At 40.0% G+C, this 23,360-nt stretch overlaps 1 protein-coding gene across 1 annotated transcript; it reads right to left on the bottom strand.

Moving 5' to 3' along the window:
* LOC308688008 (integrin alpha-M-like) lies at positions 1–22,824 on the bottom strand (the record flags this gene model as incomplete). The annotated part of the gene is made up of 31 exons (XM_081360827.1): positions 1–200; positions 294–404; positions 484–504; positions 698–799; positions 876–989; positions 2,802–2,834; positions 2,915–3,019; positions 3,114–3,192; positions 3,413–3,493; positions 3,640–3,722; positions 4,327–4,425; positions 8,182–8,323; positions 8,462–8,532; positions 8,670–8,792; positions 8,867–9,033; positions 9,113–9,261; positions 9,449–9,579; positions 9,752–9,943; positions 10,356–10,502; positions 10,779–10,921; positions 10,999–11,128; positions 12,463–12,536; positions 12,644–12,779; positions 14,475–14,625; positions 14,864–15,006; positions 15,116–15,246; positions 15,536–15,650; positions 15,837–15,904; positions 22,121–22,215; positions 22,312–22,444; positions 22,755–22,824. The coding sequence occupies 31 exons, from the start codon at positions 22,822–22,824 to the stop codon at positions 63–65; spliced, it is 3,477 nt and encodes a 1,158-aa protein (XP_081216953.1). The 3' UTR covers positions 1–62.
* Positions 22,825–23,360: the final 536 nt, after the last annotated feature.

Below are 23,360 nucleotides of genomic sequence, written 5' to 3' on the forward strand. Positions count from 1 at the left end.
TTTAAATAAAGTACAAATTAAGTCAGTAGACAAAAGACAGAAAACATTGTCATACAACATCATTAAAAAATGTAAGAATCTTCAGTTTTAAAGTCTCCTTCAAAATGACCATACTCAGATTCCTTTGTTTTCTTGAATTTCGTCAGAACCACCATCTTATTTTCATACTCTTCAGGATGTTTTCGGGTATAAAACCCACTCTACACACAAACACACATAGAGACTTTGAGAGGCTTGAGACTTTGAGAGGTGAATGATGACATCAGGTGTGAGGTGATCTGATTGGTTCTTACCTTCAGCAGCAGGATCAATATGATAATGAGCAGGATGAGCCCGCCCCCTGCACCAGTGCACACGATCAGCATTAGACTGGGTGGAACGACAAACTCCGCCTTCACTGCAATCTGAGAGGAACACAGAGAAACTCATCACCAACTGTACAAACGTTGATCATCTTTAAATGATGGATTAGGAGTGAGATACCTGTGATGTGTGAGGGTCGTCCTGCAGAGTGAAGAAGAAATAGTTAGAAATATGGCGGAACAGTGTCTGTATCTGTAATACTGTAAGAGTGACGTCAGTCATGGACTCCTGCAGGTCTGTGGTGTGAGTTCAGGCCGACACTGACAATCACGCGCTGATCAGCACAAGCACAACATCAGTTACGGCAAAGGTACAGATTTCTGTCACTCATCACCTTCAGGCCGGTCGATGTCTGTTTGTAGCGGCTTCTGTTGTATTGGAGCTCGGCGCTGATGTCCAAGGCAGAATCCTCTCTGAACTCGTAGAAGGAGTATTTCTACAGAAGAAGAAACAGAGTCTGATTTCAGAGTTAGTCCATCTTAAACTGGTGTTTGTCTGTGTTCGTCACTCACGCTCTCGTATTCCTCCACGTTCTGGAGAGCTGCGTCTGCCCTCAGGATGAAGTGAACTGCTGAAGATTTCTGCAGATCAAACTGACCACACTCGAACTTCCCGCAGTGACCGTCCTGAAACATCGACACAACACTGAGAACTGAAACACTGACACCAATGAACACGAGAATCAACTGAACTAAACAGAGATGAATCCAGCAGACAGAAGATGCGTTTACTGCTTGAGATCGGATCTTAAAGGGATCGTTCACCCAGAAATGATCATTCTGTCATCGTTTATTCATGTTGTTCGAAACATGTTTAATGAATATTGCTTTTTAAATAATCTTCCTGATCAGTTTCGTCTCCTCAGCATCCCAGATAGCTTAGAAGAACTCGATGTTGCAACAGAAAATTGTTCGACTCTCTTAGAAGAAAACAAACACAACCCTGGTTATTTATTTGATACAGTGGCTAAATTAACGAGAAGCTTCAACCCCAGACGTTTCCAAGCAGCACAACAGTAATGACTTTATGAACTTCTTTACTTGCAAGATTGATAATATTAGAGAGAAAATCATAACCATGCATCCGTCTACAACAGAATCGCATCAGACAGTGCATTGTAGTGTCCCTGAGGAAAAATTCCATTCATCCGCAGCTGTAGAAGAGGAAGAATAACTTCAGAATAACTTAACTTAATAACTTAAAGTTCAAATATGAACACTGATGTCTACGATAGTGATCAAAAACAGCTTTTGATAGAAACTTGGTGCTTAAAACAATGTATTTATCGATTACATTGTTTCGCCACTAAGTGGCGACAACTGACTGTTAAAAAATCATTAATTCAAGAGAATGTAATCCTGTATGATGCTCTTATACATCTTATACATCATCTACAGTCTGTATAAGTGTATGATATAACTTTTCCCGACGGTCTAGTGTTAAAAAAATTGCAATATATTGCAATATCGAATCGCAACACTTGTAGAATCGCAATTCTTAAAAAAAGCCAGCCCTATTTATTCACACCCCGACGAAACTTACCAATTCACAAAATTAATGGAATGCCTAATTGATATAAAAAACTGGATGACTAGTAATTTCCTACTACTGAAAAAACAGAGATTCTAATTATTGGACAAAAAAACGTCCTCACGTAATAACCTAGAATACTGCCTAACACTTGATGGCTGCTCTGTTAAGTCTTCGTCGTCGGTTAGGAACCTGAGTGTGTGTGTGTGTGTGTGTGTGTGTGTGTGTGTGTGTGTGTGCTCTTTGATACCAATCTTTCATTTGAAAGTCACGTGTTTAGTATCTGTAAAACCGCATTTTTCCATTTAAAAAATATATTTAAATTACGTAATATGTTTTCCATGATAAATGCGGAACAATTAGTTCATGCGTTCATGACCTCAAGGCTAGATTACTGTAATGCTCTACTGGGTGGTTGCCCTGCACGCTTAATAAACAAACTACAGCTGGTTCAAAACGCAGCAGCTCGAGTTCTTACCAGAACCAGGAAGTATGACCATATTAGCCCAGTTCTGTCAAAACTGCACTGGCTCCCTATTAAACATTGTATACATTTTAAAATATTGCTGATTACTTACAAAGCACTGAATGGTTTAGCTCCGCAGTACTTGAGCGAGCTCTTAACGCATTATAGTCCTTCACGTCTATTGCGGTTGTGGTGTAAATCCGGTCAGTTGATAATACCTAGAATATCAAAATCGACTGCTGGCGGTAGATCCTTCTCCTATTTAGCACCAAAAAGCATAATTTTCCTGTTTTCACTGCTTTGAAACAATATTGTATAAAGCGCTATATAAATAAAGGTGACTTGACTTGACATGAGAGTGAGTAAATGATGACAGAACGGTCGTGTTTTGGGGTGAACGATCACTTCAACAGCAGCTGTAAAAGGGTCTATGATCTCTTACCTCTGGTTTGATGAATCCACACGGCTCTGAGTTCTGTAGAGAAGAACAGAAGATGTTTATTCAGCAGAACACATGCTGGTCTGATGGTATGAGCTGATGAACGAGTGACACACCTCCTGCATGCTGAAGCTCTGAGGAGTTAAAATCACATGTGCAGTTTGACAGGGCAGGGTGAGCTCGAGCGACACCGGCAGACCTTTAAGACCCAGATTCTCCACCTGTGGACACAGACACACACACACACAGCAATCTGATCACGAGAAGCCCAGAAACAACACGATGAAGCTGTAGATGTGTGCTTGACTCTCTGACCTTGTAGACGATGCTGAGAGGTTTTGGACCTCTGTCCTCCAGAGAGAAGTTCAGATACGTCACAGATTCTTCAGCCACTCTGACAAACACACAATAACTCAATAACTTCTCAGTCAATCATATGGTTTTCTGTTATTTTAATATAGTGTTACTGTCTCAGTGTATTAACTGCTAATAATAAAACAGAACAGAAAAAAATCTGAACATAAAGACATTTAGATGTTGAGTTTCCAATCATTCAGAGATGAAGAGCAGATCAAACTGAAACAGAAGAGAAAAGTTAAATAAATGCCACTCACAGACTGATCGCCAGATCAACAGCGAACTGAACCGGGACGCTCCTCCTCACCTCTGCAACGCTGGTGTTTCCATTATTATCACTGTGAACAAACATACAGGATTTACTCATGATTGAACATTAAATCATTCTTCATAACCTGTATCGCGAGCGCACATCTCTGCTGAACATTACTGATATGAAACAGCCCTGAAAACAAACAAATCTGTCAAATTCAGCCTCATTCACCTGTTAGCGGTGATCATCATCTCCATCCGGTCGGACCAGTCGTAATCCCATTTCGCCATACGAAAGGTTGCCAGAAACTGAGTCTAGAAGACACAGATGTTGGTAGCATTGGCAAGAGAATGATTAAGAAAATTCATTATATACACTGAACAAAATTATTTGTTCATTTGCACATTTTAGAGTGGCCTTTTATAGTGGACAGCCTAAGGCAATAATCATGCTGTCTAATCCGCATCTTGATATGCCACACCTGTGAGGTGGATGGATTATCTCGGTAAAGGAGAAGTGCTCACTAACACAGATTTGTGAACAATATTTGAGAGAAATAGGCCTTTTGTGTACATAGAAAAAGTCTTGGATCTTTGAGTTCAGCTCATGAAAAATAGGAGCAAAAACAAAAGTGTTGAGTTTATAATTTTGTTCAGTGTATATGTAAACACTGTATAAAGACATTTGTAGATGTACACATGTTATATTGGCAGTTGGTTGGACATTGTAAACAGACTGGTCATAATTATGAATATGGGACTACTGAAACAAACTTCTTATATTTTATATGTACAATAAGCGTGTCTGTGTGTCAGATTGTTTGTCTGTTAGTGTGTCTATCTGTCTTTTCAGTGTGTCTGTCTGACTCTGTGTCTCTGTCTGTCTGTCTGTGTGTCTGTCAGTGTGTGTGTGTTTTACCGTGGTGCCGCTGCGGTACACTGGTAGATTGATACTGCAGGTGGTTCTGTTCATAGCACCGCTGTCATGATCACCACAGCTGCTTCGAGTCCGGCTGGGCTGAACACACACACATTTATAAAATCCTTAAAACAACACACCATAAGATATTTAGACTTTCAGAGAACATTTAGAGTCTCTATATTTCTTATTTTTAAGTTTTGACAAAATATCTTAAAGGAACACGCCACCGTTTTTTGAAAGAGGGGTTATTCACCGTCTCCCCTACATTTAGATAGGTGGGCAAACGCATTTTTGTCTCAGTGCATGCATTGTCTTAGTCAATTTCAATGTCGATTTCAAATCTTCCTTTCATAGGCAAGATCATTGAAAAAGTTGTCTTCAATCAGCTGAACAAATTCTTATGCTCGAATGGATACTTTGACAATTTTCAGTCTGGTTTCCGACCGCACCACAGCACAGAGACAGCGCTCATAAAGATAATAAACGATATTCGCTTAAATACTGATTCAGGCAAATTATCAGTGCTGGTGTTACTCGACCTCAGTGCTGCATTTGACACTGTCGATCATAACATACTTCTGGACAGGCTGGAAAACTGGGTGGGGCTTTCTGGGATAGTCCTAAAATGGTTCAGGTCATACTTAGATGGGAGAGGTTATTATGTGAGTATAGGAGACCATAAGTCTGAGTGGACATCCATGACATGCGGAGTCCCTCAAGGCTCAATTCTTGCGCCACTCCTGTTCAACCTGTATATGCTCCCAATGAGCCAAATAATGAGAAAGAACCAAATTGCTTACCACAGCTATGCAGACGACACACAGCTCTACTTAGCCCTATCGCCTAATGATTACAGCCCCATTGACTCCCTGTGCCAATGCATTGACGAAGTCAACAGTTGGATGTGTCAAAACTTTCTTCAGTTAAACAAAGACAAAACTGAAGTCATTGCGTTTGGAAACAAAGATGAAGTTCTCAAGGTGAACGCATACCTTCACTCTAGGGGTCAAACAACTAAAAATCAAGTCAGGAATCTTGGTGTGACACTAGAGTCAGACCTTAGTTTCAGTAGTCATGTCAAAGCAATAACTAAATCAGCATACTATCATCTGAAAAATATTGCAAGAATTAGATGCTTTGTTTCCAGACAAGACTTAGAGAAACTTGTGCATGCTTTCATCACCAGCAGGGTGGATTATTGTAATGGACTCCTCACTGGCCTTCCCAAAAACACCATAAGACAGTTGCAGCTCATACAGAACGCTGCCGCCAGGATTCTGAGCAGAACTAGAAAATATGAACATATCACACCAGTCCTCAGGTCTTTACACTGGCTCCCAGTTAAATTCAGGATTGATTTTAAAGTATTATTACTGGTATATCAATCATTCAATGGCCTAGGACCTCAATACATTGCAGATATGCTCACTGAATATAAACCCAACAGATCACTCAGATCACTAGGATCATATCAGCTAGAAACACCAAGGGTTCACTCTAAGCATGGCGAGTCTGCTTTTAGCTATTATGCCAGCCGCAGCTGGCACCAGCTTCCAGAGGAGATCAGATGTGCTCCTACTGTAGTCACATTCAAATCTAGACTCAAAACACTTCTGTTTAGCTGTGCATTTACTGAATGAGCACTGTGCCGCAGTTCGTCCGACTGTTTGTACTGTACTGTATTTTATTTTATTTTTCTTAACTGTTTTAATTATTCTTATCTCTTTTTATTATTTTAATTTCTTCTATGTAAAGCACTTTGAATTGCCATTGTGTATGAAATGTGCTATATAAATAAACTTGCCTTGCCTTGCCTAGTCTGGCAGTGCCGCCACTAGCTTAGCTTAGCATAATGAATGGAATCCTTTTGTGGCCGGATAAGTGATTTGGCCAGCCGATTGGTCCTTGTTGAGTGGGGCTTTGATACTCCAATAAGGTGGAAGCAGCCGTAATATTTAAGGACCCGTATTTTGACGGGTGTATGGGTCCTCGTAGGTCTGGGTTCTTCCCTTCCGGGCGTTGTTGTTTCGGTTCTCCGTCCTCTTTAAGGTATGTTGACTCTCTTTCTGGCAGTGTAAATACGCGGATTACTTTAGTACGTGGATCTATACATCTAGAGCTCTATCGCTTGTGTTTGGGGTAATTATTATGTCATGTTTAGCAGTAAGAACACGTTGGCTGATGTGGATGAATGCTGGCCAGTAAACAGAGCCGCAGCACCGGTTGTGAGTAACCATGCAGTGCTGCGTTTGATCGTGATCCTATCTAAACTGTAAGTAACCGTAAGTTTACATTCGGGGTTCGGGACATTTAGATTGACTTATCATCATAGAACGTATCATCGCGGTCTCTAAACCATAGTGGTGTCGCCGCCGCTGTTTTGCTTCCCGGCAACGATTTCCTTGTTTATTTTTTATTTTTTTGTGTTTGTGCTGTTGGACTAACGCCTGGTGATTTATATGGCAGGTATTATGGGAGGCTAGTTCTCTAGCTTGGTGTCTGCCTGGCTGCCTACCAGGGTTATGTTGTTTTGTTTATAAGTATAGTTTATTTTCTTTTTGTTTTGTTTTGCTGGGTTGTTTTCTATATTGTTTCTTTTGAATTTTGGTTTTGTCTAACAGTGAGTTTATGTTGTGGTAAATTTTGTCTGGTGTGATAACTTGTGGGCATTTTTCATGTTGTATTTTATAATACAAGTCTGTAAGTGTTTGTTTCTTCCTCATCCCCGGTCCTGTTATTTTTGAGCCACTAGTCGCTGATTGTCAGCTCGAGCAGCGGAAGGCACCGTTAGGGGGGCTGGAGTATTATAGTCGCCATATTTGGTGGCTGTATTAGTTTTCTTTTCATTATTTTGTGTACTTTATTTTGATTGTTAATGCGAGTCCCTTTTCCTTTCTCTTCAGGAGCCAGTGAAGATTTGGCGTGGAACGGGGAAGGCTAGCTGCTCCATTTGAGTGGTGTGTTACACCGTGTGCTACCCCGTGTGCTGCGTGTCTCTCTTTGGGTACTGACAAAACGTCCTTATGGTGTGGGTGTGCCGGTTTGATTTGCTGTGACTTGAGGTGGGTTTGGACAACCTCTGGAACTGCAGCCGACCTGCCCTGTTCCCGCCAAGCTTGGCTCGGAGGAAGTATTTGTTACGGTGTGAGTCCTGAGAGTGAGTTTTATTGGTGCCGATCATTTTACAATAAAGTAATTATCTGCCTGTCCAAATGGTAACACTTACCTGTGTGTCTTTCTTGGGAGTTATTTCCCTGGTGCCTCCCCAGGGTGGCGTAGTCGTAAATTATTAGGGATTAACTGTTCCCTCAACTTGAGTTACCGTCACACTTTGTTGCCGGAAAGCACCCCTATTTCAAAAAACGGTGGTGTGTTCCTTTAATAACTGTGTAGATTTGGCCTCCTTTTGGAATTTAAACTTGCCACATCTCACAGGAAGTAGAAATGACAGGAAGACGAATTTATTGAAAGAAATTAAGTAAGGGCAATGAATTCTAGGAATCAAAGGATTGTTCTACCATATTCCACAGAAGTTAATTTATTAATTATGATGAATTAAATAAACTAAACACAATTTGGCTCTATAGTTGGCAAGTATTATATAGTTAGCATTTGAAACACATCTGTCCATCTAATTAAATTTTTAAAGAAAAAACACTTTCGAACAAGACTCCAACATTCAAAGTGTGTTTTGACCTTGTAGTTAAAAATAGACTATTTAATTTCTTTGAATTCTACTTTCTTATATTCTAATTTGAATTATAATTCTGTATTCCTACAATTCTGTTGTTTGCTCTCAACTCAAATTCAACTCAAATTCACTCAAATAGTTTGATGTGTGGACAGCGGTACCTTAACGGTGTCAAATTTTGAGAGCGAGAGGCCTTCTGGGTAGTGCAGCACTATGATGGTGTTGAAGGAGTCGTCGCCTGGGTTGTCCAGCGATACGAGGACAGTGAGATGAGCTTGATTCACCACCACTAACGTGTCGTTCCTGAAGAACAAACCAAACGCAGAACCTTCATCACATTCTCATGTTTATTTCAAATCAAGAAGAATGGAAATATTCAGAAGCATTTACAGACATTTAACATTAGTATCATGTCTGATTTATTTATCGGTTGTTACTCACGTAAAACTGAAGTTCAGCTTCAGATCGGCCACACAGCTGTTGTTTGAATCACAGTTCCTTTGAAACGGCACCTAGTCACAAAACAGAAACTTTCAAAGAGCTTTTAAATGTTGCAGAAACTTCATACAGTAAAGCTGAAGGACCTGATATTTCTAGACGGAGAAGGACATGAATTTAACAAGCCTAGAGTGTATAAAGTCCAGCTCACCTCGACATACTCCTCTGTCCTGCTGTGGATGTCAAGGATAGCCGTGGAGTTTCCAGAAAGCATCTTGGTTTGTGAGAATTTCAGCCGTATCTTTAGCGGAGACACGGTGTCTCTAATGCAGATCTAAAACAAACACAACATTTGCTGTTAAACTGAAGCTGCTGGGATTGGCTGAAGCTGTGATAGATGAAGCGTACCGGCATGAAGATGGGGAATCTGGAACAGGAGATCCCAGAATCCAGCAGGACGAACTTCTGCAGAGTCCTGGATGACGGATCACTCTGATGGAAGAATCCTCGATTGATTCTTCTCATCACATCCACATTCAGGTTCAGAGAAACATTCAAGTTCTTCTTGAGAGATCCTGAGAGAGATGAGAGGGTAAGACATACGGAGGCCATGCTCTTCATGTGACAGAGACTCTGAGATGTCTTTGACGTTACCACTGCTACTGGTCTGCTCCTTCACTGTGAAACACGAAGTGAGATTAAACGCATTAAACGCTTTCTCACTCGGGCATTCAAAGTCGTTCGGACTGATTTCATTGGGACTGAAACTGAGCTGCGCAGATACAGACATCACAGGCCGAGCCCTGAGAAGAGAGAGAAAAGAGTAAATAGCAAATCATTGCATTAATTCTCCAAACTAAAGGTTCAATTACAAACCGGCCACTGAAGTGACTGTACTCAAGCAGAGCCAGAGTTCATAACTGAGACCTCTTGTTTAGACTGTCAGAGAATCTTTCCATTATTTTGTGAATGTGTTGTGAAATGTCCTACTTGAGCAGCACGATCCCTCCTTTAGCTCCGATCACGACATCTGTCAGATTATCATCGCTCATGTCCATCTGACCGGACAGAGACACTCCAAACTGCTGCAGACCGGGCAGAACCGAGCGCGCTGGGATCCGCTAAACACACACACACACACAGATCTACTGTGCTAAAGCAGTTCATCATTGTGCACGTTTATCCTGCCATGTCTGTCTGTTAATCTGAGAACATTGGGCTCATCTGGGATTCTGGGTTAAACTGGGCACAAACGCAGTGTTTGGGATTGAGGGAACTAAAGCAGACTCTCACCTGAGGAGCGGGTTCGGTGTTTATTCCATGTGTCCTGTCGCCCAGGTAGATGTAGACGACTCCCTCCCCTTCGTTCTCAAGCGGCGCCCCGACTGCCACATCTGACAGGCCGTCCCCATTCAGGTCCTTTAGTGAAGCCAGAGATGCAGCAAATCTGCCGGTGTTTGACTCGTTCAGTGTCTTCTGAAAATACTACAGAGAGAGTAAGAGGACATAATCTTTATTCGTCTGCAGAGGACCAGCGCCAAAACAATGTATTTCCATGACTTTAATGCGATAGTCCGTCACCGGGAACCTATTACAATGGCAATCCCCTCGGAGCAGGGTTGGGCAACTTCGTTCCTGGAGTATAATATCCACAACTCCAAGCCTGATCAAACACACCTGATCCAGCTAATCAGTGTCTTCAGGATAACTAGACAGCTCCAGGCAGGAGAGTGTTTTATCAGGGTTGGAGCTAAACTCAGTTTCCCTCCAGGACTGAAGTTGTCCATCACTGCACTGGAGTAACTCAATGGTGATGACTAGCAACCTTCCAGTCACAGGCCCTGAACATTAACCACACTGTCCTTACTAATGGAGAATGTTGTGAATCTGTCCATACCTCCTCTGATAAAGCGTAGACGTACAGCCTCCCTTCTGCCCTCGGCCGAGACTGGTGAAATAATGGAGCTCCGACCAGAAGGAAATCTGACTCTCCATCCGAGTCCACATCCAACAGACTCAGAGACGCGCCAAAATATGAGCCAATCTGATGCCAGAAATGAATCAAAATGAATGTAATTGCATTCTAGCATATGATCTTTATAGCCTGATGTTCACAAATTGCAGTTGTTAGGGGGTGGTTACTAGGGTGTTGCTAGGCAGGTACTGAGGGGTTGGTAGGTGGCCGGTGAGGTTTTCGAGATGGTTTCAGTGATTTTGCAAGAGTGTTTCTAAGTGGTTGCTTCTTCCGTAGGATTTGGGAAGCCCTGCTCTTGCTGATGGAGAGTGTTAATATCGTGTCAGAGGGTTCTTCTTCACTAACTTGTTCTCCGGTGATGTTCCTCGTCACTGTCCATGTGCTTTCATTCTTGGTGAAGAGGGTCACCAGACCCCTGTGTTTGGCCCGCGGCGCCCCAGAGAACAGAAGAGAGACGCCGCCTCTCATTCCCAGAACAGAAGAGTAACCTGAACATCATCAGCATCATTAAAACAAGCACAGACACTTCACATCAGACAAGGAAGGACCAACAGCTTCAACATACCCATGTACGAGTCTTTACTGACAGATGGATCCTTAATCTCGGTCTCATTAAATCCAGATCCTGATCCCGTCACTTCATACAGAGATCCACGCCAGTCATTAGATCCAACCGAACCCACAATGGCAGAGTCCTGAAACAAACGCAGCAGTCTCGCATTTTCCAGGAGTTTGTGTGCGCAGGTTTATATTTGCGGCGTGGTTAGTGGCAGTGAGTCTTTGAAAGATGTCCAGAGTTTTTGTTTGTTATGTTTAGCAGAAGATGAAGCAGATCAGTGGTGCTCTGGTTTCACTTCAGGACCTGGGTTTTACATCAATTGGCAACCCAGTATTGATTATTGTATTGTACATTTCTCAATCAGCTTGCTATAGTGCATCACCCGTTTCTACGGCCGTCGTAATTGTTCCAGGGCACTTGATGCATTCACGACCTACACATCGCCACACTGCACCTATCAGCAGCATTTTATAAGATTCTATAAACTACTTTTATACAATAACATGAACTATTCCTTATAAGAAATTGTCTTTTTTTTACTTATATATGATATTTTGGTAACACTTCATAATAACTGCACGCTATTAATCATTAGTTAAGCATTAGCAATAGTTAATTCGGCATTTATAAAGCATTAATAGACATTAATAAGCAGTTTATAAATACAGTTATAAATGCTTTGTTCTTGATTTATAAGCATATCTATAATGTGTTTAATAATTGTATTTGCATACTTTATTAATGATCAATTTATCATTTCTAAATGAAGTATAGCATTATTTACAAACCGGTTATTTAGGAGTTGTCAGTGGTTCATAAGATCACTTAGAAAGTGTAAGTAAATGATTAATAAACTGTTTAAACACATATTATTCAGACATATAGTAATAGTTACTAGTGTATAATAATAAATGCTTTATTAACATGTATTTCTACTGTAATTCATGGTTAATTCAGGTAAGGTTGTTAAATATTTTTATGTTCTGTATCACTGTGTTGTGTTTGTTTAATTTTTCTGTTTAGATAATTGAGGCTTTAAATCTCCTTTGTAAATGCTTTACGAGGCATAACTAGTCCTCACTTTATATGAGCTCACAAAAATAGTTCACTGACCACTACTAAATGCTTTATAACTACCTGAATCTACTACATTTACTTACACTTTCTAAGTGATCTTATTAATCAGTGACAACACCTAGTTTGTAAATAATGGTAAATAATGTAACTGGTTTGTAAATAATGCTATGCTTAGAAATGATAAATTGATCATTAATAAAGTATGAAAATACAGTTATTAAACACATTATAGATATGCTTATAAATCAAGAACAAAGCATTTATAGCTGTATTTATAAACTGCTTATTAATGTCTATTAATGCTTTATAAATGACGAATGAACTTAGTTTAGTAATGCTTAACTAATGATTCATAGCATGCAGTTATTATAAAGTGTTACCGATATTTCTGACCTTGTGGTAGAGGACACTGAATCCACTCTGTGATAACTCTTTCTGTCTGTCTTTGCTGTGTGTGTCCTTTGACCCTGAAACCACAGAAGAAGAACTCTTAAATCATCAGTGGATTCTTCATTAGCTGCTTTTATTTTAAACATTATACAGTATGTCTATTTTCTTTACGCTTGCATTTTACCTTCAATGTTGTAGATCGTTTTTTGCAGGTTGTCAAGAAGTCCTTGGAGTCCATTGTAGTTTTGAATGTAGAAGGTGTTGGCTATTTTTGGTTCTGAAGCCAGTTGATGGAGTCTGTCTAAGCTAACTTTTCCCACCTGACAAACAAAAGTGTCATTAAGTCTGTCTGTGCTAAAACACTTTTGATAACATATGAATTTAAACAGACCAATATGTAAAACATGATTTTTTTTTACTTGGATGTTTGTTCTTGAAAAATGGAAACAAACTGATAAATCTGATATAAATTAGTGCTTGTAGCACTTGTCATTTAAAGCTGAAGTGTGTCATTTCTGCACAACTAGAGACACCAAATTACACAAATAATGACTGTTTCCAGACAGGTTTCTTGAACACTCTCCTAGTTTGCCATTGGTCAGTCAATCAGAGATTCCCGCTCAAACCTCACGTGTTTGTTTGATAAGTTCACATGTCAGGCAGCTCAAACAAACCACAGAGTCACCCTTACGAAAAAGAAGTATATTTCAAGTTCATTTTATGAAGTATACTGTAAGTAATGTTCAAGTATATTATGTAGTAAGTATACTAATATCAATGTGTACTTGTAGTAAACTTGTAAGTGTACTACTTCAATACCGCTTGGGACTAAATTGGCCCACTTTTAGTATATAAAAGTATACATTTAAGTGTACTATAAGTGTAACAGGGGTAAACTTTAAGTACACAACTAGGTTTCTCATTTGTAATGCATCTGTACTACAAGGGAACTTGTTAGTATACTAGTAGTTTACTATTTTAATACAAGTAGTAAATTTTTTAGTTTATGAAAGTACACACTGAAGAGTACTCTCAGTAAACTACTAGTTTAGTAGTTGATACTGCAAGTATACTTGTAAGTTTTCTTTAAGTGAAGATAACATTATACTTATAGTTGAACTATTGTTGCACTTGCAGTATACTACTATGTTCAAATGTAGATATTATTTTTATACTTGAAAAATACCTTTAACTGTTCTTTAATTTTAAAAAACATTTTATTAGCTTCATGCATCCTTTTTTAATCAACACTTTAATGTCGGTAAGTTTCATAAAGAAAGGAAACATTTTAAACAAAAAAGTTGCGAAAAATCACATTTTTGTCAAAGACTACGCCTTGATCAGATTAGGTTAGTTTTGATGAACACGCTGTTTAATGTTTGATGATCACGTTATTTTACATTTGCGTGAGCAAACTTCTATCACTTGTTTCAGCTTCTTATCCTGTGTTTTGATCCGGAGATTCTGTACTAGAAGATGTGTCATAGCGCCTCCTACTGTATACCAGTGAAAACATGGATAGCTGGAAATTTCAGTCAATGGAGGGGAAAGAGTAAAGTAGAATTAGACTAAATTCCTTTACACTACCAGTGGACTATTCTACACAAAAATCCAGATATGCAGAATTAGAAACATATCTGTTTTATATCAATATTCTAATCAATATCAAACAATGTAAGTTTCATAAGACTATATGAAAAACTATGTAAAAATGTATACAGTATACAAGTACAGGCCAAATATTCTTGGACTTTGCACTCAGTATAAGTCAAGTACACTAAAATGTAATTTTAAGTATATTTACGAGAAGTACAAAAGTATATTTCTGAGAAGTATATAAAATGTAGACTGATAGTATACTTTCTTATTTTTAGTTTAAAAGTATACCAATAGAGCCCTTGAATAAACTTCGTAAGGGCACGTGTTTCAACCCTAAGTAATCAAACTACCAGTGACTGATTACACTGACACACCACAAACTGTAAATGACAAGCTTGAGCTTTAAGGAAACTCACCCCAATGACGTAGCGGAGGATATTTTGCTCATCGCATCTCCTGAGGACATTTTCATCATCAAAATCAGTGGGTTCTCCATCTGTGATGATCACCAGGGCTTTCTGAGCGCTGAGATCGGCTCCAGACGACACGCTATTCAGGAGATTCTTTCTGGTGATGTGATAAATCATAAATAATGACACAAACAATTGTTTCTACACCAATGTGTTTTTAACTTCTAATTTATAGAACGACAAATGTCCAACTCCAGTGTGTTTAACAGACCTGAACAAAAGAGCAAATCGACAGAAAGAGCCATCTTTAATTTTCATTTATGTGCATTTCAAGACCTTTTCTCTTAAAGTGTAAATTCAGTGAACATTCATAAGCATATGAAGGTTTCACTCACAAGACATAGTCGATTGCTCCGTGTGTGTTTGTGAGTTTGTTCATGTATGGCTCTTTCTTGAGTTTGTCTTCAGCGGAGCCGTCCTTATACGCGTTGAAGTCAAACACAGTTCTGAATGTAGTTGCAAACTGGACAGCAGCAAACTGACCCACAGAAGGACAAACAACAAGCACACGTGCCGTTAACATCATCAGCAGACCAGAGACCATTACATGTCCATATTTCCACATTAATAGTGCTGGGCTGATTTACCTTTATGGATGAGTTTGAAAGTTTTTTCATAACATCTAAAATGAATTTTTTGTTCATTTCAAACCCGTTCAAAAAAATACTTCCAGATCCGTCAAAGAGAAACACCAGATTGACTTCTCTCTCCGTGCATTCTGCAGAAATACCACAAGATATGGAAACACATCTGTTACGCCAACTTCTTTTAGCAATCAAACCATAAATTATTGACAAGATGGCCAATAAATCCATATTTTTCCCAAGTATTTAACATAATGCCTTTAATCATGTCTTTAGTCTTTAATTGAGTTGTCAATAAACACCAACTGGAATGTTACTAAGAACCCAACACATGGTGTACAGTATTAAAGACTGAAATAGTTAAACTGCATTCAGTGCTAAAAGTGTCGTTATCCGCTGGTTTCTGTGTCAGACTCGTCAGACCTTGGTAAGCGACGGTAAAGTTTGAGACGGCCTGTAAACGGCTGTTGAACTGGACGCAGACGCCATTCAGATACGAGTTTCCATCACACTCATGAGGAAGATACGGACTGCAGCTCTGAGAAAGAGACACAATATCTGAGACAACAGGAAGATCAAATCACACAAAAGATGAAGCAAAGACTCCAGTGCTAAAATGAGGAGGCAGAGAACATTCCCATTCTTCAATGGACACAAGTACAGAAGAGACAGTGATGAGAAGTCAAACACTGAAGTGACTAATGAAGGAAGCAGTTGAACTTACAGTCAAGCGTCCGACAGCATCAGACGACACAGCAGAAGACATGCCGAAGAACCGAGCGCTCTCTGAGCCTGTCAATCATCACCAGAGAGAGAGAGAGGGAGAGAGAGAGGGAGGGAGAGAGAGAGAGAGAGAGAGAGAGAGAGAGAGAGAGAGAGAGAGAGAGAGAGGGAGAGAGAGAGAGAGAGAGATAGAGAGAGAGAGAGAGAGAGAGAGGGAGAGAGAGAGAGAAAGAGAGAGAGAGAGAGAGAGAGAGAGAGAGAGAGAGAGAGAGATAGAGAGAGAGAGAGATTTATTTTTATTTTTAGAAAAACACTTTATTTAACAAAACAGTTTCATTGAATCATCTATACAAACAACTTCAAATTAATAACATATCAAAAATGAGTTCTCCTTCAATTACAGTACAGATGATATTATTATAACACCACTGCAATTTAAAAGACTCTATGTCATTCATTACTTTATAGTACTTGTATTCAACACCAACCCTAGCTTTTAAGAAAGCTTTAAAAAGAAGTACAACATCTTGACCATGTCTATTCTCCATTCTATTTCTCCTTGTGATGTAGATTGCAAGTTTAGCTTGTCCAACAATAAAATTAATTAGCTGCCATTTTATTCTCTGTTTTTGATAATATCTCAATCCCAAAATAAACACATTAAATGTGAAATTTTCCTGAAATCTTAAAAACAGATCCTTCAATAAAACATAAAAGTATTTCCAATCTAATACATTCTGTAAAACAATGAAAAACCATTTCTCTGGCTCCACAAAATGCACATTTGTCAACAACATCCGCATTTATAACAGAAACAGAAGCATTAATAGCTATAGCCCCATGCAATATACGCCACAGCAAATCCCCGGTTTGCTTGTTCAATGGTGGTTTGTATATCACCCTCCAAACTGGTTTATCTTCTTCTTGTAAGCCAAACTTTTCTCGTCACACAGTGTCTTTCTTCTCATTTAATGCCACTTTATTTAAAATTTTAACAAAGCATTTATACAACAATTTTCCTGCAACCAAAGCCAACTCCAAATCATGCAACCCTTTTAAATCCAGCAGAATACCAGACATTCCCTTTAACTCTGGTGAAATAACCATTTTCGGAAAGGGATCTCTCATATTTGGAACCAGGCTTCCATTACCAAAATTTTGCAACATGATTAATTCTTCCTCTGTTAATCTTCCTTTCCATGTTTTTAAAATTGCCTCAGTTTGACGGGAAGACCTCTGGCCTAATGCCGTGACCAATGCAGACACATTACTTAAGTCGGTTCCTGCAACATCAATTAAATATTTTAATTTTACCATACCAGAGCCACAAAGTCTTAGCGTAAGACCTGGAAAACACTCATTTGATAAATCAAAACGAGCTCCTTTGACCAACGGCTCCTCTAACAACCAGAATAAAGAATCTGTCTTTCCATTCCTGGTAAAATTAAAAAGCCCCAACATTTTAAAAAGTCCACGGTAGAAAGAAGGTAAGTCCATTAAGTTCAGCTATTTATGATCCATAAGTATCAGAGTTCTGTCAAGTCCAAGTCTATCAGTCTTCTGTAGGATAATCTGGGCAGCTTTTCTCCATACCAGATCTTCAGGACCAGTTAATAGTCTCTGGATGAATTGCAAGCGAAAAGTTGCCAGTCTACTTGGAAGGTGCACCATTCCTTGGCCACCTTCTTCCACAGGCAGAAAAAGTACGCTTTGAGGAACCCAATGGAGCCGATCCAAAAAAAGTGAACAAACATTACTTGCAACCTGGAAAGCAAGCCAGGAGGAGGGTCCACACATGACAATTTGTGCCACAATGATGAGACAGTCAAATTGTTAATTATTAAAACCCTAAAGGATAGTTGTGGATGTATCCACTTCCATTTCTTTAATCTACCCTCTATTTTTTCAACCAGCCCAACCCAATTTCTTCCTTGCGTGACAGTATCCCCGATAAAGACTCCCAGGTATTTAATCCCTCCATTTTTCCAAATTAACCCACCAGGTAATAATGGTGGACCTTTCTCCCATTTCCCAACAACCAATGCATCACTTTTACTCCTGTTTATTTTGGAAGCAGATATCAGTATTTATGGTATTTATGTCATTCTGTCCATTATCCATAATCATTACATCATCAGCATAAGCTGATATCTGATGCTGCAAGTTGTTGTGAGGTAATACTAAACCTTCTATTTTAGAACGTAACTTATTTAACAATGGTTCAATTGATAAAGAGTACAGCATTCCAGAAAGTGCACATCCCTGTCTAATGCCTCTATTAACTTTAAAAGGGGCGCTCAAACCACCATTGATTTTTAACATACTTTCAATATCTCTGTACACCAATAAAACCTGGGCCAAAACCAAAAGCATTGAGAGTTTTCCAAAGTTACTGGTGCTCAACTCGATCAAATGCTTTCTCTTGATCAACGGAAATCGGAGTCCTATATTGATACCCAAAAGGCCAGCAACTTCTATTATGTCCTGAACAAGAAAAATATTATCTAAAATAGACCTACTAGGCACACAGTACGTTTGGTCAGGGTGTATGACCTGCCCCATCACCTCTCTCAATCTGTTGGCCAGAGTCTTAGAGAAGACTTTCAAATCAGAGCACAACAAGCTCACTGGTCTCCAGTTCTTCATTTCTTGCAAATCGCCTTTCTTTGGTAGAAAAGTAATCACAGCTCTCCTACAACTCAGAGGTAGAGAACCCTCAGCTCTCATTGAGAACACCCAAGAAATCCTCACCCATCACCTCCCAAAAGGCTAAAAAAACTCAACTGGAAGACCATCGATACCAGGCGCTCTTCCGCCCTCCATGTTCTGCAGTGCATTCCAAAGCTCTTGCTCACACAAAGGCCTCTCAAGCACTGCCTTTGACTTCTCCTGTAGCTTTGGTAGACCCGCATAAAAGCTAGCAGACATTTCTTCATCTTCCTCATATTCACTCCCATACAGTTCATTATAGAACCTCACAGCCCGTTGTCTTATTTCAGATGGCACTGTCAGCTCTTGCCCATTTTCTGAGCGTAGTGTGTGAATATATATCAACCTTGGCCATTTTTTCTTTTTAAATTAAAAAAGAATTTGGACGGGGCATCCATTTGCGTGAGATTTTGATAACGTGACTTGATCAAAGCTCCCTTTGCCTTCGTGCCTAGCAGGTCCGCAATACATAACTTTCTGGACTTCAGGGCATCAATACCACTCTGCTCTTCAGTGACCTCTATTAAAGGATAACTCCGGTCAATTTTAACATTGAGCTCATTTTTTTGTACATTTGGAGTGCTGTCAATACAGAGAACAACGACAGAAATCGGTGTTGCCTAAACCGTGTTATCCTCTTTTTTAAAATTTACACCCTGTTGCCTTAAATGGGGCAAGTTTTAAACCTGCTTTTAGCCTCTTAACATCCTTGATGTGTCATTACAAGTACACAGCCTATGTGAGTGATTCGTTCAGAGTGATCACGGGTGAATCTGACTGCAGTAGATGTGAAAGATATGGATAAAAATGATATTATTTCAGCCAGCGCTCATACCTGTATTTTCTTCCTTGTTTTCGGTCGAAGTCCAAAGTAATCGATTGTCGAGTTCACACTCGTGATCATAGGTAACTAAACCTATGCGTGTGAACTCGACAATCGCTTACTATGGACTTCGACCGAAAACAGGATGTAAATACAGGTAGGAGCGCTGGCTGAAATAATATCATTTTCAGCAAATAAAACAGCCACCCCTCCTCTAGTAGAACTCATATGAGAGCACAGCACCACTCCTTCCCATTCTTTTCTCCAATCAATTTCATTTAGACCATCACTGTGTGTCTCCTGAATAAACACAACATCTATTTGCTTTAATTTTATTAATTCAAATAACAGTGCTCTTTTATATGGATCTCGTGCCCCATTCATATTAAGAGTGCCTACCCTCACTACTCAAAAAAAATGAGAGAAGGACTCGGATTAAGACAAGCTTCAGTATGTAGGAGCAAAAAGACTATATCGTTTCAAACCCATCCTCTGCTTGAAGTTCTGATCTCAACTTTGCAAAAATTTTCTTTAGTCTATACATTTCTTGAACAGTAAACTGTTCTTCACCCTCGCCTCACGTTAACATCCCCACAGAGTCAACGAACATTTTACGGTCTGGGAAAAAATCTGTAACCTGGACATTTTTCATGATTTTTTTTTTTTTTTTTTTTTTTGTAAAAAAGACCTAACTTTTCCAAAAGAGTAAGCACTATGCCTACTCCTTTTGTTCAAAGTATCACTATCAGAATCTTCAGCAGTACTGCATTCAACATCCTTATGTGCATCAACTTTTACTTCTGGCAGGTGTTTTGGCTTTGCATCCCCTTTTTTCGTTTTATTCCTTTTCCTCTTAACAGAGGGCGTCTTAAAAATTGCACCATCACTCACATACTCCTCACTAACCCCATCTTCCATCACCAGATCAACTGTTTTGTCAATAACATTTGGTGTTTCCCCCTCTACCATTCCTGAACCTCCCATCCCTGCATCACTCATTCCAGCCTCGGCTCTATCCCTCACAGCTCCAGCTTGTTCTTGCTCAACTGTTCTGACAGCATCATTCTCCACAGCCACTGTATTAGTCACTACATTTACATTAGTATCCTCAGTCTGTCCCAGACACAAACTTATAATGTGCCCTTCCCCTCCACAGTTAAAACATTTCATCGTCTCAGAACTTGCAAACACAACATAATCGAAGCCATCTGACCTAAATTTAATGCCACGTTTATTTCCTCAACTTCACTTTTTAGTACCATGTAAACTTGCCGTCTGAATGAGACTTCGTGTTTAAGTAAAGGGGATTTACAGCCCAACGGAACTTTTCTCATTTGTGACACAATTTTTCCATGCCTGGACAACTCTGCAATCAGCAACTCATCTTTTATAAACGGAGGGACATTGGACAAAATGATCTTTTTTGCCGGTTGATCTAAAGGCATTACTGGCGTAAAAGTCTCCTGTATGACAACCAGCGCTCGCTGGAACACTGCGCTCCTCAGTTTACCTCAAAATCTGCTACCCTATAACTTAATTACACAAAATAATATAAAAAAATGTTGTGTGAAACCACAAAAAAACTTAGGTGTTTATTTCCTAAAAAAAAATAGGGAGAAAAAGAAGGAAAACTCACGGTGGTGATCATGACAGATAGTGTGTGTGACGGTGATCATGACATATAGTGTGTGTGACGTGTGTGACGGTGATCATGACAGATAGTGTGTGTGACGGTGGTGATCATGACAGATAGTGTGTGTGATGGTGGTCATGACAGATAGTGTGTGTGAGACGGTGGTGATCATGACAGATAGTGTGTGTGACGGTGGTGATCATGACAGATAGTGTGTGTGACGGTGGTGATCATGACAGATAGTGTGTGTGACGGTGGTAATCATGACAGATAGTGTGTGTGACGGTGGTGATCATGACAGATAGTGTGTGTGACGGTGGTGATCATGACAGATAGTGTGTGTGACAGATAGTGTGTGTGACGGTGGTGATCATGACAGATAGTGTGTGTGATGGTGGTCATGACAGATAGTGTGTGACGGTGGTGATCATGACAGATACTGTGTGTGACGGAGATCATGACAGATAGTGTGTGTGACGGTAGTGATCATTACAGATAGTGTGTGTGACGGTAGTGATCATGACAGATAGTGTGTGTGACGGTGGTGATCATGACAGATAGTGTGTGTGACAGATAGTGTATGTGACGGTGGTGATCATGACAGATAGTGTGTGTGACGGTGATCATGACAGATAGTGTTTGACGGTGGTGATCATGACAGATAGTGTGTGTGACGGAGATCATGACAGATAGTGTGTGTGACGGTAGTGATCATTACAGATAGTGTGTGTGTGACGGTGATCGTGTAAGATAGTGTGTGTGACGGTGGTTATGACAGATAGTGTGTGTGTGGTGGTGATCGTGACAGATAGTGTGTGTGACGGTGGTGGTCATGACAGATAGTGTGTGTGTGACGGTGATCGTGACAGATAGTGTGTGTGACGGTGGTCATGACAGATAGTGTGTGTGACAGTGGTCATGACAGATAGTGTGTGTGACGGTGATCATGACAGATAGTGTGTGTGACGGCAGTGGTCATGACAGATAGTGTGTGTGTGACGGTGATCGTGACAGATAGTGTGTGTGACGGTGGTCATGACAGATAGTGTGTGTGACGGTGGTCATGACAGATAGTGTGTGTGACAGTGGTCGTGACAGATAGTGTGTGTGACGGTGATACCTGTCCAGAGCAGTGGTGTGCAGGACTGCAGATCTACTGTGCAACTGTACATTTCACCCGTTGAGTTTCCTTTTAATGGGGCTCCAACGATGATCCTGCCAAAAACACCCTCACAATCAATCAGACCCTCAGAAAACACATACACCCTAGCAACCAGTGTGTGTGTGTGTGTGTGTGTGTGTTTCACTCACTGTTTCCTGTTTTCAAACTCTGACTGATAAACGCTGTAACCAAAGAAATCTTCTGCCGTGCCGTTAAATCTCAGGGGATGTTCAGTGTCGATATTGAAGGCCTCTGAAAGAGACGCTGGAGAAGCGAGAGAGACTGTTGAGACATCAGGAGACGCTTGTGAGACTGTTTCTAAAAGATGTATATAACCACAATCGACAAATATGTATTTACATACAGTATGCAAGGAATGGACTAAGAAGGGCTTGCGTATTGTTACATAAATACAACTATAAATAGTTTGGTATTGCACATAGTTTCTATTGCAACAGTTTAAAGAGGAAGGGGCCTAGACATGAGAGATTTTCTGAGCCCTTTTCTCACTCCGGATCTATCCAGTTCTTGAAGGATGGCCAGCAGAGCATCAGTAATCCTCTCTGGTTTAGTGTCTGAGCATCAGCAGCACCTGTGGCTCGATTAACCTCCTCAGAAACACAAGCTCTGGAGTCTCTGTGTTTGTGCCACTTCTCTTCCATCTGTCCGGACCTGAAGTGGCTCAGTCACAGAGACTCCAGAGCTGGTTTCCCCTGAAGACCTCAATCATCTGCACTGGTTTGAGTGTGTTCTGCTGCAGGTCATGAGCAGATGAGCAGCTTCACCAGCATTAACCAGCCTTATTCTGGAAAATCTGTCAGTGTGTGTGTGTGTGTGTGTGTGTGTGTGTGTGTGTGTGTGTGTGTGTGTTTGTATGTGGTGTGTGTGTGTGTGTGTGTGTGTGTGTGTGTGTGTGTGTGTGTGTGTGTGTGTACCTTCATTTGAGCTAAACCTGACAAAACCTCAGTTTAAGGGCATCCTCATTTGTAAAAACTTGATTTAAAAAGAAATTATTGTAAAAATGCAGAAGGCTGTTAGCTGTCTGTTTTTCTGAACTGGTATTTGGTATCATATTATTTTAATTTAATTTTTATCATAAACCCACTGGTTTGTAGTGCAAATAGTTTGACTGCACTTCTAACACACTGTTCTGTATAGGTATTTTTATGTTTTCTATGGTCTTGCCCATTCACAGGAA

This window comes from Scardinius erythrophthalmus (assembly GCF_964197995.2).
Source record: "Scardinius erythrophthalmus genome assembly, chromosome: 3".
Taxonomy (NCBI): Eukaryota; Metazoa; Chordata; class Actinopteri; order Cypriniformes; family Leuciscidae; genus Scardinius; species Scardinius erythrophthalmus.